The sequence below is a fragment of the Lithobates pipiens genome, unplaced genomic scaffold (assembly GCF_037356315.1).
Source record: "Lithobates pipiens isolate NorthernLeopardFrog02 unplaced genomic scaffold, aLitPip1_a1.2 Scaffold_18, whole genome shotgun sequence".
NCBI classification, from domain to species: domain Eukaryota; kingdom Metazoa; phylum Chordata; class Amphibia; order Anura; family Ranidae; genus Lithobates; species Lithobates pipiens.
In genome coordinates, this window is record NW_027507758.1 from 365,458,366 (window position 1) to 365,476,831 (window position 18,466).

Sequence of the window (18,466 nt, forward strand, 5' to 3'; positions counted from 1 at the left end):
TGTATTTCCCTGCTATGGCACCCCTACCACTGCACTCTCCTTCAGCCCTTACACTAAACCTTCCTGACCCACACCAACCTTGAATTTTAAACTCACTGCCACCCAGCACCCCTATCACTGAACCCTGACATGGTAAACACTAGACCTTTCTGTCAGCCAGAACCCCACCTGCCACCCAGAAACTCTGCCACTGCTTCTGCTGTCCTAGTACCCCCATGTCACCTCAGCAGAGAGGAGGAGAGGGTGAGCCTGGAGCTTCTGGGCTCTCTGTCAACGTAGTGTTTTTCTCTCCCCATTCCCTCCCTCTGATGACCTCATCGTGCAGATCCTCTCCAAGAAACTTGACGGGTTTGCTTTAACTGCCAAGAGACCTGGGAAAGAACTCCCAAAACTGGTTGTCTCTCGAGTTTACTGTTGGCAACTATACTCTGTGTTCTTGCAGTCACTCCTCTGACCTAGGAAGAGAGATGGGGGGATTCTATGCTCATTGTCTTCCCAGGGGAAGTGGGAGGAAGGTGCATACTTCTGGCCAGAGAGGAGAAGGGGATATAAATACTGACATTTTCTTATAAACCCACCCACTGCCTCCATTACTCTAGAACCTTCCAATGTGGCAACCATCCTGTAGAAGTCCAATATCCAGATTCATTCTTTTAGTTTTTATTTTCAAGGTAGGCATTTTATTGGAATAAAACACTGCTGCCTCCTATTGAACCTCCTATATTATTATTTTTAACATGTAATCTCTATATCATGTTATTTCTACAGCTAAGGAGTCCAGTTTTAAAAATGATTTTGCGCAGAGTTGGTGTTATATATATTGAGTAAAGCAATGTGAAATAACTGGCAGGAAAACATCAACCTGAATATTATTGTCTAAAATATTTGCATCAATGCGTTATAATAGTGCCGTATGGGAGAGTTAATTTGTTGTGATGTTACAGGGGTTAAATGCCAGGCTCTCCTGATAACATGGCAGTCTGAAGGACGTGTTTGGATAAATGAATTTCCGCTCCTATGTGAGAGTTTATGTTTAGCGTGGGAATGCCAGACTCTGTTAGAGCTGCCACTTAGTGCACGGCCTACTGAGCACTACAGGCAGATATTGGACCTGCCTTAAATATTATAGCACACAGAATCCCTGTATATAGGCCATGACCAAATATGGAGCTAGCATTAAATAACCTGGAATAATCCGAGCAAAGGATCGGATCCAGTAATGTGCTTATAGTACTTAGAACTGAGAAAGCAGAAATTAATGTTAGCGGAGGCTAAATGACCAAATCAACCCACTGAGTTTCCTACATTAATAATTGACCTACTTTTACAGCAGTCTACAAAAGATACAATGAACTTGTTTTTGTAGAGTGTTAGCAATCTAGATTTTTACACTGCTGGATAGGTACATTTTATTACCACTTGTATATGAAAATGAAGCACTGGCAGCCATAATGGAATAGTGTGCTTCACCACAATAAACCATTTGCTTTCTTTATGGAGTTTCTTTATGGAGTCAACCTTTTCAGATCCGGAATTAATTCATTTTATTAATTAATATTTATGTTAATAATAATATAAAACTATTAATGTCTTCTTTCCAATTCACGGAATGGAATGCCAAGGCTGACCTGCGGAACTCACTAGGGAGACTGAAGATTTGTCCTTTAGGATCATTATCCCACGTCTTCTTTTTCAGTATAACTGACACTACCCCCAGTCAACACCCTAGGTCAGTGATGGCGAACCTTGGCACTCCAGGTGTTTTGGAACTACATTTCCCATGATGCTCATGCACTCTGCAGTGTAGTTGAGCATCATGGGAAATGTAGTTCCAAAACATATGGAGTGCCAAGGTTTGCCATCACTGCCCTAGGTTTTCATAATTATTTAAGTTCTCTTCTCAACCTATAGTTTCCTTTTTCATTAGCTATTGATCAGACATCCCCTCACTATCCATGTTTCCAAAGGGTTACGAATATTCTAGTGAGAGACTACACTATGGGGTTGATCTACTAAAGGCATATCCACTTTGCACTACAAGTGCACTTGAAAGTGCTGTCACTGTTGATCTGAGGGGAAGCTCTGTACGTTTTATCATCCAATCGTGTGCAAGCAAAAATGCTGTTTTTTTTTTTCCTTGCAAGTCTCCCTCAGATCTACAGCAACTGCACTTCCAAGTGCACTTGTAGTGCAAAGTGGATTTGCCTTTAGTAAATAAAACCCCCATCATGCTAATATCACTTCATTGGGAAGGTGTCTGTAGTTTATACAAAGGCTTGCCTCCTTGGATATGCTGCTATCATGTTTAGTAACGGTACTCCCAGTAGTCTCCTCCTATACTTCTTTTGTATTTGTATACCTTGCGAAACTAAAAAAATAAAATAAAAAGATGCATATACAATCAGGTCCATAAATATTGGGACAGCGACACAATTCTAATCTTTTTGGCTCTATACACCACCACAATGGACTTGAAATGAAATAAACAAGATGATTAACTGCAGACTTTGAGCTTTAATTTGAGGGTATTTACATCCAAATCAGGTGAACAGTGTAGGAATTACAACAGTTTGTATATGTGCCTCCCACCTTTTAAGGGACAAAAAGTAATGGGACAATTGGCTGCTCAGCTCTTCCATGGCCAGGTGTGTATTATTCCCTCATCATCCCATTTACAAGGAGCAGATAAAAGGTCCAGAGTTCATTTCAAGTGTGCTATTTGCATTTGGAATCTGTTGCTGTCAACTCTCAATATGACATCCAAAGAGGTGTCACTGTCAGTGAAGCAAGCCATTAGGCTGAAAAAAAAAAAAACAAACCCATCAGAGAGATAGAAAAAACATTACGTGTGGCCAGATCAACTGTTTGAAACGTCCTTAAAAAGAAAGTATGCACCGTGAGCTCAGGAACACCAAAAGACCCAGAAGACCACGGAAAACAACTGTGGTGGATGACCAAAGAATTATTTCCCTGGTGAATAAAACACCCTTCACAACAGTTGGCCAGATCAAGAACACTCTCCAGGCAAGGGCGGATCCAGAGCCTAGTCTCGGGACGGGCACTGTCAGAAAATACGTTTTTTTGCAGGCAATTTATCAGGGAAATGGCTGGTGTTGGCACTTTAATCATCCCGAAACCATGGTTATTATGGTGTCAGGATGATTGAACTGCATTATTTATATTAATACATTGAAATATAAAATGAAATGGTTCAATTCACCATAATGCAGAATCAGTGGGAGCTCTGAGTGTGTCACTTGCCACTGCCACACGTTGTGGATTGTCACTTGCTACGTCACCTGCCACACCTTTGTGGATTGTCACTTGCCACGTCACCTGCCACCAGATGCGGATTGTCACTTGCCACGTCACCTACCACACCTTGTGGATTGTTATGTGCCTGTTAAGGGGGTGTTTTGCTTGTCTCTTGCTTCTTCGTCCCAGAGTCAGGCAGCAGAGATATAATATAATTATACTCCACCCGCCCACACACTGAGCCACATGCGTATACACCCACCCACCCACAAACCGAGCCGCCCGCTCTGTCATCCGCACCACGAGGTTGCCTGCTCTCTCCTCCACTCGCTGAGGCCCAGGCTCTGTCCTCTACTCGCGGAGCCCCCGCTCTCTCCTCCGCCCGCCCGCAACAAATTTTGCGTGGGGTGGCAATTGCCCCATTGCCCCCCCCCCCCGGATCTGCCCCTGGCTCCATGAGGTAGGTGTATGTGTGTCAAAGTCAACAATCAAGAGAAGACTTCACCAGAGTGAATACAGAGGGTTCACCACAAGATGTAAACCATTGATGAGCCTCAAAAACAGGAAGGACAGATTAGAGTTTGCCAAACAGCATCTAAAAAAGCCTTCACAGTTATGGAACAACATCATATGGACAGATGAGACCAAGATCAAATTGTACCAGAGTGATGGGAAGAGAAACTATGGAGAAGGAAAGGAACTGATCCAAAGCATGCCACCTCATCAGTGAAGCATGGTGGTGGTAGTGTCATGGCGTGGGCATGTATGGCTACCAATGGATCTGGTTCTCTTGTATTTATTGATGATGTGACTGCTGACAAAAGCAGCAGGATGAATTCTGAAGTGTTTCAGGCTATATTATCTGCTCATATTCAGCAAAATGCTTCAGAGCGCATTGGACGGCACTTCACAGTGCAGATAGACAATGACCCCAAGCATACTGCAAAAGCAACCAAAGAGTTTTTTTATGCATTTCACTTGCTGAAGACAAAACTGAAGGGAAAATGCCCCAAGAACAAGCAGGAACTGAATACAGTTGCAGTAGAGGCCTGGCAGACCATCACCAGGGATGAAACCCAGAGTTTGATGTCTATGCATTCCAGACTTCAGGCTGTAATTGCCTGCAAAGGATTTTCAACAACCAAGTATTAAAAAGTGAAAGTTTGAATGTTTGTTAATCTGTCCCATTACTTTTGGTCCCTTAAAAAGTGGGAGGCACATATCCAAACTATTGTAATTCCTACACCGTTCACCTGTTTTGGATGTAAATACCCTCAAAGCTGAAAGTCTGCAGTTCAAGCACATCATTTATAACAACTGCCAGTTATTTCACATTGCTTTACTCAATATATATAACACCAACCCCTCGCAAAACCATTTTTAAAACTGGACTGCTTAGCTGTAGAAATAACATGATTTAGAGATTACATGTTCAAAATAATAATATAGGAGGTTCAATAGGAGGCAGCATTGTTTTATTCCAATAAAATGCCTACCTTGAAAATAAAAACTAAAATAATGAATCTGGATATTTGACTTCTACAAGATGGTTGCCACATCATTTCAAATCCATTGTGATGGTGTATAAAGTCAAAAAGATTAGAATTGTGTCGATGTCCCAATATTTATGGACCTGACTGTAGGATTGTTTCACACAGGCTTCAGCTTGTATAGGAGCAGAGTGAACAGCAAGTTTTGTTAAAGCTTAAGGGCCTGTTCACACTAGAATGCGGTGTGTGTATTGTGTCTGTTTCCCGCATAGAATTCCAGTAGTACTGCCCTTGCGATCTGCAGCGGGTTTTGATGCAAAGTAAATTACACCCCAAATGCAGGTCACAAATGTAGTGTGTTTGCCCACACTGGATTGCATGGTACAAAAATACCATGTAATCTGGTTGCAGTGTGTTTCCAAAAGTAGTTTATGTACTACTTTTGGTGTGGTGCTTTGGGATTTCAGCCCATTCAAAATGATTGGGCTGAAATCACACTGCACAGAACAGCATGTAAATTGCACAGAAACTGAACAGCATTCCGGTATGATTCACATGCCGTTCCTAGTGTGAATGGGCCATTTAAAGTACCATTGAGTTTGTAAATGTTGAACACACAGATCCTTATGTGAGAGCTGATTGCCACTTTAACCAAGCTGCTATCAGGCTTCAGCACGTTTTAAAGCTTGTTGAAATCCTGCTGAAACCTGCTAGCAGCTTGCTTAAAGTGGCAATCAACACTTCCAGTAGGATCTGTGTTAAATATTTACATACTTGAGTTAAATCGTTATTTAAAAACGTCAACATTTTTTGCTGAAAGCTCTGCAAATTCTTTGTCAAAATGTTTTTGAACAGCAAGTTTTTACAAAGCATTTGCAGAACTTTCAGCAAGCTTTGAAGCTTTTAAAGTACCATTCAGCTCCAGATTGTAAATTTTGAACACAGGTCCTAATGGATGTGTTGAGTGTCACTTTAAACAAGCTGCTAGTAGCTTCAAGAAGTGCTGAAGCCTGCTAGTAGCGTGTTTAAAGTGGTAATCAACACTTCCATTAGGATCTGTGTTCAACATCTACAAATGGGAGTTGAATGGTACTTTTAAAGCTTCAGAAAGCTTGCTGAAAGCTCTGCAAATGCTTTGTCATAGCTTGCTGTTCACACTGCTCTTATACAAGCTGAAGCCTGTGTGAAACAGGCTAAAGTGGCATGGATAAAGCCTGGTTTGGGATGTACATAGTCTCTAAGTAGGTGTACAGTAGAACTGATTTTCAGGTAGGTGTTTTCCCCACAGAAGGGCAATCAGTCTTGCCAGCCAGTGCTTCTCTCTTAGCCCCTGTACACATGGTCGGATATTCTGCCAACCAAATCCGTTGGATTTTGTCCGACCGATTGTGTCTGAAACTGTTGCATACACACGGTCGGACTAAGTTGTCGAAAAATCCAATCATTCAGAACATGATGACGTTATTTCATTACGATGGGACTACGTTCAGGCTAGTAGCCAATAGCTTTGGTGTAGGAATTTGATCTGAGCATGCGTGGCACTTTGTCCGATCGGAATTCTCTACACATGATCGGAGTATGTCCGATCGGACCAGTTTGTCGGAAAATTGGGTCAGACGGAATCAGTCTGATGCATACCACACACAGTCGGATTATCCGACAACATGGTCCGATAGGACACATCCCGACGGATTCTCCGACCGTGTGTACAAGGGCTTAGACTGATGTCTAATAAGAGTGCTGGACCCTGTATGATACAGGGAGAGACAGTGCTACAAGAGGCGGACATGCGGGTAAAAATGCATCCAATTCGCATATATGTGAATGGAGCTTAAAGTTTTTTTTGTTTTTTGTTTTTTTGTTTTTTTTTGAGAAGGCATTGAAGAGAACAGTAGTCATGTACCAAAAGCTGTAACTAACATGAACAAGACACATTTCAGTGTTCAACGTTGAGGCTGGGTTCACACTAGAACACGCAGCGGCTCACAGCAGTGAGTCAACAGTGTGTCTCCATTCACCATTTCAGGTTTGATTTCACCCCATATTTTGGGCTGAATTCGAACCTCAAGCGGACCAAGACAGGACTCCTGAACAACGGGAGCCGCTGCGGAGATGTGTGAACCGGCTCCATAGAGAGCTGGTCACAATCTCCTGCTATGCAAATTGTATGCGGGGAAACTAACATATGTTTGCAATAGTGTGAACCCAGCCACAGCAGTGAGAACAATGAAAACTTATTTCTGTATGAATGATATAGTTTAATGGAATTTCCATGTCATTCTTCTTAATGTGAAAGAATTAGCCTTTCATATGGCTTTATATAACAACTTTTGTATCTGGTATGAGTTTTAGTGGTTTCCTGGGCACCAGATATGGCTTGAGTTATTAGGAACAACATTGAAGCTTTTTATGATTTGAACCAAACTGAGGTAAAAGGAACCTGTTAGAACAAAAATAAGGGAGCTTCCATGGATGACTTGTTTTTGAAGAGGTGGGCGTTGGGGCTCATACTTATCTTGCCTTTACTGTCTGGTTGGTCACTGACCCAGATTAAGTTTTTGTAGATCTTTTGCGTGTTTTCCAATTTACTGACCCACCAACTGTTGAAACAAAGATCAGGATAACAACCCCAAATTACACACCTTCAAAAACAAGTCCGCAATGAGACTTCCTATGTTTCTGTCATGCCAGGTTCCTTGTAAGTAATAAAGTGTGGTGTAAACTACATTATTTCCATGACTTTGGTTTACTTATGAGTTTTGCTTTTTTCTTTCTTCTCGTTTTCAGGATTTTATTAGGAATAGGGGTAATTAGATTCAGGGTGGTGTAATGGGGGGGGGGGTTGTATGTCCATATTTTCCAATTTTTTGCTGGCTTTCTACTTTCAATTGCCTATTTTAGTTTGCATTAACAGTTTGCAAGGAGCAATAGGCCATACAACAAATTTACATGTCCGGTATCTCTGTTGTAATCCATAGGTGATACATACAGTTTATAGGTGCTATTGTTAATAGAAGCTCTTTCACATAATATATAATGCAATATTTTGGTTTTGGATAGGGATCCTTTATGTTCTATAATATATGCCAATAATAGCTCAGTTATAAGTAAATGTCACTGCCATTGTTTGCTACATGATACAGAGAATGAAATGAGTCCCTGCCAGAACATTCACTGAACACATTATTGCAATGTTCAGGAGAAAATTGGTATACTACACCTATACCAGTTAACACATCACTTTTGGGTTCCAATAAATGATGCATTTCCAGAGACAATAGAAAAAGTGAAAAAAAAAAAAAAAAACATTAGAATAACTAATTTTTTTAGCATAGTCCCAGATAGCAAGGATAACTTGCCACAAATTTGTGGCAGTATTAAATTGTAAGTCTGTTAACTTGTTGCACATTTTCTTTGGTAAGTTGTACACTTGCAGAGCACTTGAAGCGCAAGTTCTAGTCTACACTTTTCCAATTGGTAGCAAATTTGCATGGCAAGTCTCTAGCAAGAGCAAGGTTGCAGTGGTGAGTCTACAGCAAGAGCTCTGCAAGTCTACAGCATGAAAATTCAGCCACAGTGGCCCCTGTGGTGGGGTGATTATTGCACAACATAACTGAACCAGAACTTCCAGCAGACTTGCAGAATGTTTGCAAAGAAAGTTGATCTGAAGTCCTGCAATGCACCATGGCTTCCTTGTCTGAATGGACACAGGGAGCTGCGGCTCGGCCTGGGTGCCCCCATAGCAAGCTGCTTGCTGTGGGGGGACTCGACAGGAGGGAGGGGCCAGAAGTGCTGAAGAGGGATCTGAGAAGAGGAGGATCCAGGCTGCTCTGTGTAAAACCAATACACATAGCAGGTAAGTATAACGTTTATTATTTTTAAGAGAAAAATAAAGACGAGACTTTAGTATCACTTTAAGTAGCTTCATTAGGTAGTATATACAATACATAATAGTAAAGAGATAAAATAACCTTAACGTGGTGTGATAAATGAAATCATCATAAGTAAAATTGAGTATGGCAGTTCATAACACCACCTGCATTAATGCTTTGCATGTTCTGGGTTTGACTGATCAGCTCAAGAGAACTGAAAGTCAGTGCAGGACATGACTTTCAACTCTCAATTTCATGTGAACTTCTCCTTTTAACTCTGGATGTACATTTGTGTCCCTTTATCACGGAGAATCTATCTACATACAAGTTCACTTGTTGCTTTCGGTGTAGTCCTATAATCCAAATTCATGACCAACCTTATCCATGTGAGTAGCTCACATTCTAGTTCATTTTTTCTTTTTAGTTTTGGATAGAGTGGGGAAGAGTTGCCATGAATACTGGGTATTTATTTTGGTCTGTGACTCCATTAGGATTTTTTCCCTCGCTTCCTGTCCTTGTATTGCCATACGAGTAATAGGGGCAGTGACACAAAGAACAATATAGGCATTGCCAGAAGTTGTAACCCTTGCACACTCCACCAAAATATATTTTGTTTGTGTACCCGATGAGAAGTGAGGCAAAATCTGTTTAATATGGACAAAGCCATCTATACAAATCAAGCATCTCTAACCTTTCCTTGCTGTTTCCAAAACAAAATATAATGTTTGGTTGAAGTTGGACTTTTATGGTGTGTATTAAAAGAAAAAGTGCTTGTCTGATTTTATTTTTTATTTTTTGTTTAAGGTATGCTGCTAGCCCATTCAAAATAAGTACAGCACACCTAAGCACATTGTAATGCTTTAAAGTGTAACTCTACTTGTGTTCAGAAAAAACAAACCCCTCTGAGTGATCAATGTACAAAGCAAGGATTTTAAGAAACTTTGCAGCGGATTCCCACTTTTAAAGAAATAGCCTTTGTTTGACTATGTCCTCTGCAAACTACAAAAAAATACAAAGAACAGAAGACTTCCAATCCACGCAGGGCGGGTTCCGGTGAATAGGAAAAAAACACAAAATATACAAAGAACTAAAACCACCTTGTCATTAAGTACAGTAGCATGAAGTGCTTGGCTGGAGCACAAGTTTACCCATGCAGGCAAAACAGATAGTAAAGAGTACCAATCGGAGAAATATAGACTTGAGGTTGAGTAAAAAAAAACACAAAACAAAATCAGGTATCCAGTGGCGTAACTATAGAGGAGTTATCTAGCCAGCAGGACCAAAAAGCTTTGAAATGTCTTCGGACAGCCTCCATTGTTGCATGTAGCTTGGTGCATCAACAGGTTAATATTTACAAGTTACATCCAAAACTGAAGTGTAGGAGGAGAGGGCTTTTTGTAGCACATAGGGGGAGATTTACTAAAACTGGGGTGCTCACAATCTGGTGCAGATGTGCATGGTAGCCAATCAGCTTCTAACCTCAGTTTGTTCAATGAAGCTTTGGCAATATAACCTGGAAGCTTATTGGTCTCTCTGCAGAAATGAGCCTAATTTTGCACTCTCCAGCTTTAGTAAATAAACCCCATAGTAATCACCATTCGGGCATAGGATAACAGAAGTGAAGATACCGCAACTTCCATTGGATCACATTGTACGATTCGCTGACATTTGAACTACTACGTTGTAAGTGCAATACTTATCTTTTATTAAATTAATTTGTATTTTTGAGCAACATGATCCACTAGCTGGTGACACTAGGAATCATCCCTTGGAGGCTTCAATCACCACCTAGGTTTTGTGGAAACCATCAAATCCCTATGCTGGGCGAGACTGTTATAGCAGTCATTGCCATCTGGTAAGCAGAATATCATATCACTTTGGGTGTGCGCAGTCGGATGCACTACGTTTGTTGTGTGTGAAAATTGAATATCTTCTATTTTTCATGGATGGACCTTAAACAGACACTCATGGATTTTTTTTATGTGATGATACTCTGCTTTCGTTTTTTCTTTTTTCATTTTGTTTTTCACAATCATTTTCCTGATCATAATTATGTTAGCGCTGCATCCACTCTTTATAATTTGTTTGAAGTTCGTTTACTGGACTTTTGAAAAACTATTTTTTTTCTTCAGAATTGTTGGTCTTTTATTTGTTTAGCAAAAAAAAAACAGTGGTGATTGAATACCACCAAAAAAAAAAAACTATTTGTGTAAAAATAAAATGATAAAACGTTCATACAGTAGAGCGTAGCATGACGGCACAATTGTCATTTAAAGTGTGACAGTACTGAAATCTGGCCTGGGCAGGAAAGAGGTAAAAGTGCCCAGTAGGCAAGTGTTTGAATTTAATGTCTTGTGTAGCATTTGTATATGCTTTATTATTATTTTTTTTTATTGCTGTATTTTTTTGTTGTGGTGTTACCCTTTACACTGCGTACAATGGAATGGGGGAGGAGGGGGTCATATGCACAAGAGCTGCAGTAAAATGCACCCACTAATGAATGTGCTTTAGTTTTAAAAAACTGTTAACCTAATGCATTAGCAATATTGGGCAGCAATATGTTTGTGTTCTACTTGGGCTTTAGAGCTTTGTCTGTATCTGTGGACCTCTTTATGTAACAGACAAGAGAAAACAAAGTTGGATGCTTACAGTTAACCCTCCTAAAAAGACCCATGCTTTGGATAGCCTCTAAAGTGAACAGGAACTTTGTTTTCCTGAGCTGTAATGCCATTTACAGAGCCCAGCAATGCCCATAGAGTCCAGTGTGAGGCAGCCGCCTCTGGCAGCGAGATAGTTAAAGGGATGTTGACAGATGAGAGAGGGACTGTTTTAAATCCCAATGGAGGCTCCCACAGGAAATTAACTCTCCATCCTGCAGTTAAATCTGACCCTTTGGCTGTGATTCAAACAGTTAGCCATGTGAACACCATAGAGTGTCTGTTTTTAGCAGGGGCAGGCCCACAATCCAAGAAGATTGTGCTTCTAGGAATGAGCTTGGGACCATAGACAACACCCTCTGAGCAGCTTGTTTCTGAGTGTGCTGTTAGAGGCACACAAACGACCGGAATACTTCGCTGAGATGAGCCCAGCAAAACCAAAGAAGGCTGCCCACACTAGTGCCTGGAAGAGCTACAAACACGGGAATACTGGAATAATCCACCGCTGTCCTGCAATGCTGCTTTAATGAATTCCGTGTGGGATTTTCAGCAGTTTGGAATGGCTCATTTGCACTGTTCATCTTGCAATCTGCAGACATGTAGCAATGCCGGAGAAAGATTTCTGTCACATTTCAGGTCCCAGAGACGTCTGTGTAATCGGCAAGTGGATCTGGTCTATAAAGTTGGCTGCTGTGCTTTAGGTTAGTCATAGGCTACCCTGCACTTGTGTTTCTCATTCCTCTGGATGTCCAGGACAAGCTCACGGGAGACACCAAGGAAATCAAATGAGCAGCTGGACAGAAAAACAGCTTCTATGGCAGAGAATATGTCCTGTTCCGTGTTTCTGGAGTATTGGACATGTGAAGGGAATGCAGAATGTTTTCTGCTTTGACTCAGAGGGCAGATCAAATGTCTGTCTCCACTTATTCATCTGTTTTTACAACTTTTTCTGGACCGTGGACAAATCAAGAGTCAGTGTATTTGGAAGCGTTTTTGTTTGTTCATAGTTTGAGTACATTTTTTGTACTTTTTTATAAGTTGATTATGTAGTTTGGCAGACAAAAAGTTTATCATCTCTGGGAAAATCGATACAAGTTCTTGCATATACTACAATTTATGACGTATTGTAATATCTCCCACATCCAACTTATTAAAACTTTTTGAGCTGGTGGCTCAATCTGTCACAAGGAAAAAGTACAGCACAGATAAATGTTATGGTTGGTGTCTTCAAGTGTTGTTTTTATAGTTAGAATGAAGGATAACTATGCAAAGGCCAGTGTCAACAGAAGGACCCACAATATTCCAGCCTATGTCTCTGTCTCAGAATAGTTTCCATCTGGCTTTGCCCAGGAGTCATCCTCCCATTTGTTTCTCTTTGTTGAGCTGATCTGTACGGTGGGACCAACACCTAGCCACAAGCGGGAGAAAAGTGTGGAATGTCAGTGTGTGGCATGCTGTCATCTCTCTGCTTGCTCCAGAACTGTTACACAAACTTTGGCAACCTCCAAACTTGGGAGAAACGTCCTTGCTTTATCCTCACTTTTGCATATTCACTTGTGGACTTTCTAAACCTTGCAGAAATGAAGCGATTTCAAGCATGGAGGAATTCTTTTCCATTTTTGTCACATTTTAATATTTATAAAGTAAGTACTTTAGTCTCTAAAGGTTGTTAGCATGTAGAAATTCATACGTAATGTTTTTTCTGTCCACTGCAGTTGTGTTCTGCAGGCAAACTGTTCTTTTTAATTAGCTTATGTGTATGTACAAGCAGAAAAAAGGGGGCTCCAGGTACACATTTATTATGGCAGCTGATCTCTCCTTTAACACTGAGGTTAAGAGTTTTTGGAGCCAAAGGTTTAAAGTGGTTGTAAACCCTTACATAGACAAATCCTTCAACATAAGTTGCATCTGTTTATCTGCAGTCTTCTCTACATAAATTCAAAGTACTTAATTATATTGTCTGAGAATTCAGAAAAAAAATGAGGCGGAGAGATTAAATTTCACACTTCAGTGTGAAAAGCTCTGAGAGATGATTGGAGGTTAAAGACACACCCCCCTCCGTGCCGAGGTTGTCAATCTACTGCAGGTACCTCCCCTGTCAACATTTTTCTCTTGATGTCAGGAAAACGTATCAGAAGCGATTAATACTGATAGCAGAGGAACGAAGCAGCAGACAGAAATTACACTTAGTTAGTTGAGACAAGTACACACTATACAGCGATATTACAACCACTTTAAAGTATAACTCCACTTTTGTTGAGAAAAAAACATTCCCCTCTGGGTGATCTATGTACATTGCAGGGAATGTATCAAACTTTGTTGCAGATTTCTACCTTTTGTTATTCTAAAGAAATCCCTGTGTGTTTCTGTGTGCCCTTGTGGTAAGTGAATCTAATGGAAGTGGTTTCATAATTATCATTTGGCTGTGGCACCTGTAGGGCACTAATGAGGAAAGCTGCTGGGCCTGCATCCCTTTAGACGTGTTCCTATTGGAAGTTTCTCACCAAAAATTACATTTTATTGCAGGGGATGCCTGAAATCTGACTTTTATGTTAGTGCAGACTTCTAGGAAAATCAGTGACCAATCACACAAGCAGGAAATTATGTTTCTAGGGGGGTTCTGTACACATTCTGTGTACAGAACACCTTCAGGTAGCTATTTTGCATTGTATTTTCAGAAAATTACAGAGCTGCAGATAGAAAAGGAAAGGTAATTTTTAATAACTTTCAATTACAATATGACTTGTGGCGCTATTGTATATGTTATATTATTTTTTTATTCGTTTTTTTCCCCATAAAAGTGGAGTGAACCTTTGAGGCTCATGTACACTTGAGCTGCTTTGACCACTAGCGGTGAAAATGTTCCTATCCTGAATGTGATTATTCCGTGTTCAGGAGAGGGAGGTTGAACCTCTTCTAACCTCAGCAGCTCCTAAAAGCCTATGTGTACATGGACATATAGGATTTTATGGAGTTGTGTTTACAAGCTTTGGCAAAAAAAACGCCAAAAGATCCTAAACTCAAGTTTAGGAGCTGCTAGTGTACATGGAGCCTAACACACACGGGTGCTTGCCAGAGCCAAACCTGAAAATGAACATGGGGCAGAATGTTGTTTTGCACCCCCCTCTCAGCCTTCAGTCCTCTGGAGAAAAAAAAAACACGTTTTCATTTAAGATTTGCTTGCACGTGACCCAAGAACAATACTAAAAGCAAAGGTGATAATGTAAAGACCATTAATGAGCCCAACCACATTTCAGATTACTGTAGTCTTTTCCTTGTACCCCAAAAGAGTTTTCCATCCAATGTTTCTAACACAATAAAGGGTCAGTTTTGTTCTTAAACCAATTACCTTATCAATTTGTTTCTATTTTGTGGGAGGAAAGTCACTCAAACGCTGGGACAACATACAAAATTCACGTAGCGGGTCCTAGGTGGGATTCAAAACCAGAGCTGCGAGACCTAAAGGTAATTAGCCACCATAACTTCCATTTATGACTAGCTATTACTCTTCAGCCACCATCAGTCTTTTTTCCACTGCCGTAGTGAATACACCAAATTATCTTGGGGGTTAAAGGAGTTCTATGGTCATAGCAGACACTCAATTTTCTTTATAAATAATTGTGATAGCAATACAAACAATAGTGTTTTTTCTTTAAATTCAATATAAGCTTACTTGAAAAATCTTCTTTCATGTTGTGAGTTCTACCTGTCTTCTGAGCCAGCCTTTTTCAACTAGGGTGCCTCCTTGGTTCTTCAGGGGTACCTTGGCAAAAGGCCTATATTGCCTCAAATTGCCCAAAAATTGTGTACAAGACAGTGGGTGGATTAAGCCTGTATTTTGGCTTTCATTTTGTAACGTTAGAACCCTAGGCACTGTGCAGGCCAGCATTCTAACAACTGCTAACGTCATTGGTTGATAAGGAAGACATTGAGCACCTGTAGAGCATCCTTGCCTGAAACCAAAAGCACTGGGGTCAATATTAGCTGCATGGGGGAGAGAAACTGAGGAAGAAGAAATGCTGGAACATTAGTCAGTACCTGTGGATAAAAGTGTATTTGTTTTGAATGAATTCATTACCTCTAATATTGGGTGTTCTGTGTGTATGGATGTGCTGCTGCAATGTGTAAAACTATTAGCTTAGTTTTTACATTTTAGAATAGAGTGCCTCAAGATTGTCCATAATTTTAAAGGGTGCTGTGATGGCAAAAAGGTTGAGAAACATTGTTCTATGCCATCTCTTTCCACAACTCCCTGTATTCCCTGCATGCTGTACAGCTTCTTCTCTACTTTTTACTTTCAATTTATAAGGACTACATGTCCCATGGCACCTTGCTGCCTGTAAGCTGTAATTCCTGTACTGACTCTGCCTTCTGAAACTCCTCCGTTTAGCACCTCTGTAGTTCAGAAGGAAGGCTGTGTCAAATGTGTGACACAGTAGTGCCTACTCATAGAGCATAGTGATTATATGTCACAGAATTCAAAGTTAATGTGTGGGGACCTTCACAAAGTAAGTTTACAGACTTGTAGACAAGAAATACCTAAAATGCAATGTGGAAACGAATATAATAATTTGAAATTTTGACAATAGATGAGATATAATGGGTAAGTTCAACTTTACAGAAAATCTGCAACTAAACTTACACTGGATCCCCTCCCTGATCCCGCTGTACTGGAGTCCCGTGTTCCCCCACTTTCCGGGACCAGGACGTTGCTTTACCGGTCCAGGTATTTAAATTCCTCCTGGCTGTCTCTCCTCTCCTCCAACGTGGTCAAGATGGGCTAGACGGACTCTGATTAGTCAGCGCCATCCATGTGATGGGATATCTGTACACGCTGAGAGGTATGGATAGGAGATTAAGCCGCAGGGATTTCAGATCCCCTGACTGGTGAAGTGACGACCCGATGTCTAACAGCTGGGAATCTGGTACAGTGGGACTGGGGGTGGGTCCAGTGTAAGTTCACAGAGTAAGTTTATAGATTTTCTGTAAAAGTGAACTTATAAATTAAAGTGGCTGTAAAGGCAGACGTTTTTTTTTTTTATCTTTATGCATTCAATGCATAAAGATAAAACACCTTCTGTGTGGATCAGCCCCTCCAATACTTGAGACCCGTCTAGATCCAGTGATGTTGCAGGTGTGTCTCGGCTGCTCGGGACTTACCTCCTCATTGGCTGAGACAGCAGCGCAGCGCCGCGCCATTGGCTCCCACTGCTGTCAAAGTCAGTCAGACAATGAGGAGAGAAAGGGAACAAGGCCGGACTGCGGCTCCATGTCTGGTTGCACACAGGGAGCTGTGGCTCGGGTGCCCCCATAGCAAGCTACTTGCTATGGGGGCACTGAACAGAAAAAACACAACTTTACGATCACTTTAAGCTTCACTTTTACTAAAAACAGTCCTGAATAACAGTTGAATACTTTGACAGCTGTAGTTAAAACTTATCCAAAGTACAAACCTGTAGTCACAGGACCTGTTTTACTAATATGGTAAGTGAGCTGGAGATGGCTGGGTTTACATCAGACATCCAGTCATTGAGAAAAAGCTGTATTTTTATATTCCTCATTCGCAAGGCTTTCTGTTTGTATGCAGTTCACCTCATTTCACCCTTTAGTAAATCAGGCACTTAGTCTCAGAAATCTTGTAGAATGCTAGATATGTTCTATCTGTCCAAATATAACATCTCTGGAACAAATACCGATCAGCTATTCATAGGGAACTGTTTTTTCATCTTGCATTTTGTGTGATGTAAACGTTTAGCTGTGAACTTGCTGGCCATATTTTCTCAAACATTAGACCATCAAAATATTTCTGTCCTGGCCAACGGGCTTTCAGAGGAGTTTATTTTTCATCTAATGTTCACCTGCACTTCCATTCTTCCATAATCATGAGAGTTCAGTCACCTTAGAATGATTTGTTTTCTGCACATGTAAGGTGTAAACGATATGATTGTACAATGTGTTATTGGATGTTAGATGGGCCATGGGTAGAAGATTTCCATCTGTCATATGAGAAAGTCATACAAAACAGATTGCCTTTCATTCTTCTGACTGTTGTAAACTGATGAAAGGTAAAATCCGATTTTCTGCGGGTTACTGCATTCTACACATCAGCATTGCCTTGATAAATACACTCATTTGTGACTTTAAAATAAACATGTTTTGAGAAGCTTTGTGAGCAAGGTGATTGTGAGACCGAATTGTTATTACAGTGGCATTCTGCAGTTCACCTTCTCCCAGGCCCCCCTAGGTTCTGTGGATGGTGCCAGAAACTCTCATTATGTCTCCTAACAAAACAGAATACAGTACAGAAAGCGCCTACTCAGTCCTCACATTGATTTCAGGCTGTGAACTATTTTTTGTTAAAATGACAAACCACCAGTTCTGTACTGAAGCCTTATACTAGGCTTCTTATGCAATATTTGCTTACCCAATATCCTGCTATGATTATTTGTGATTTTGAGCACAGTGTCTGTTATATATTATATAATAATTTTTACTTAAAGTGTTACTAAACCCACAACAGTAAAGAAACTGTATTATACTCATTGTGGAAGAGGTTAATCCTTTGCATTGTGCAAAAAGGCTGTTTTATCCTGTCTTCTCTGATCCTCCCCTTCTTCCACTGTCCCCGATCCATCTCCTGATAGAACAGAGGCTAGGGGACAAGCTGTACATGCTCAGTTTGGTGTGTATTGCTAGAGTTTTTTTTTTTTTCTTGTGAAAGTGCATGTGATCAGCACAGTGCCAATCAGCACTGTACAGACAGAGGGTCAGGGGTCCTGTAGCCTCATAGGACAGTCAGATTAGTATGAAAAATCCTCCTACAAGCATTGACCAGACACTGATAGAAGTCACAAGACTGCTCTAACTGCTGATGAAAAAGGGTATTTGACCATTTATATTTACTAAAATACTTGCATTTCCATGTTCTGTGTACTGTGGGAGATCAGATATAGTGAATGCAGCATCCTGGGTTTATATTGTACATTCACATCAGTCCCTGCCCTCGTGGAGCTTACAATCTAAGGTCAAATTCATACATACAGTACATACAGTTAGGTCCATATATTTGGACAATTTATATACTTTTGGCTCCGTGTGCCACCAGAATAAAATTAAAACAAAACAATCCATATTAATTTCAAGTGCAGACTTTTAGCTTTAATTTAAGGGGTTGAACATAAATATCAAGCAC

The 18,466-nt window shown here is 40.6% G+C and overlaps 1 protein-coding gene across 7 annotated transcripts in view; it reads left to right on the top strand.

Annotated features, from left to right (window-relative positions):
* Positions 1 to 18,466, top strand: part of TNK2 (tyrosine kinase non receptor 2) — a 296,608-nt gene that overhangs the window by 148,396 nt on the left and 129,746 nt on the right. For 2 of the 7 annotated variants that reach the window (XM_077487595.1, XM_077487597.1), the window contains exon 1: positions 11,537 to 12,917. The exons of 3 other annotated variants lie outside the window; for them this stretch is intronic. In XM_077487595.1, coding sequence (XP_077343721.1) covers positions 12,711 to 12,917 — 207 coding nt within the window. In that variant the 5' untranslated portion in view covers positions 11,537 to 12,710. Of the gene's footprint in view, positions 1 to 11,533; positions 12,918 to 18,466 lie in introns of those variants that run through there. 2 more of the 7 variants (XM_077487594.1, XM_077487596.1) reach the window with 2 other exon arrangements.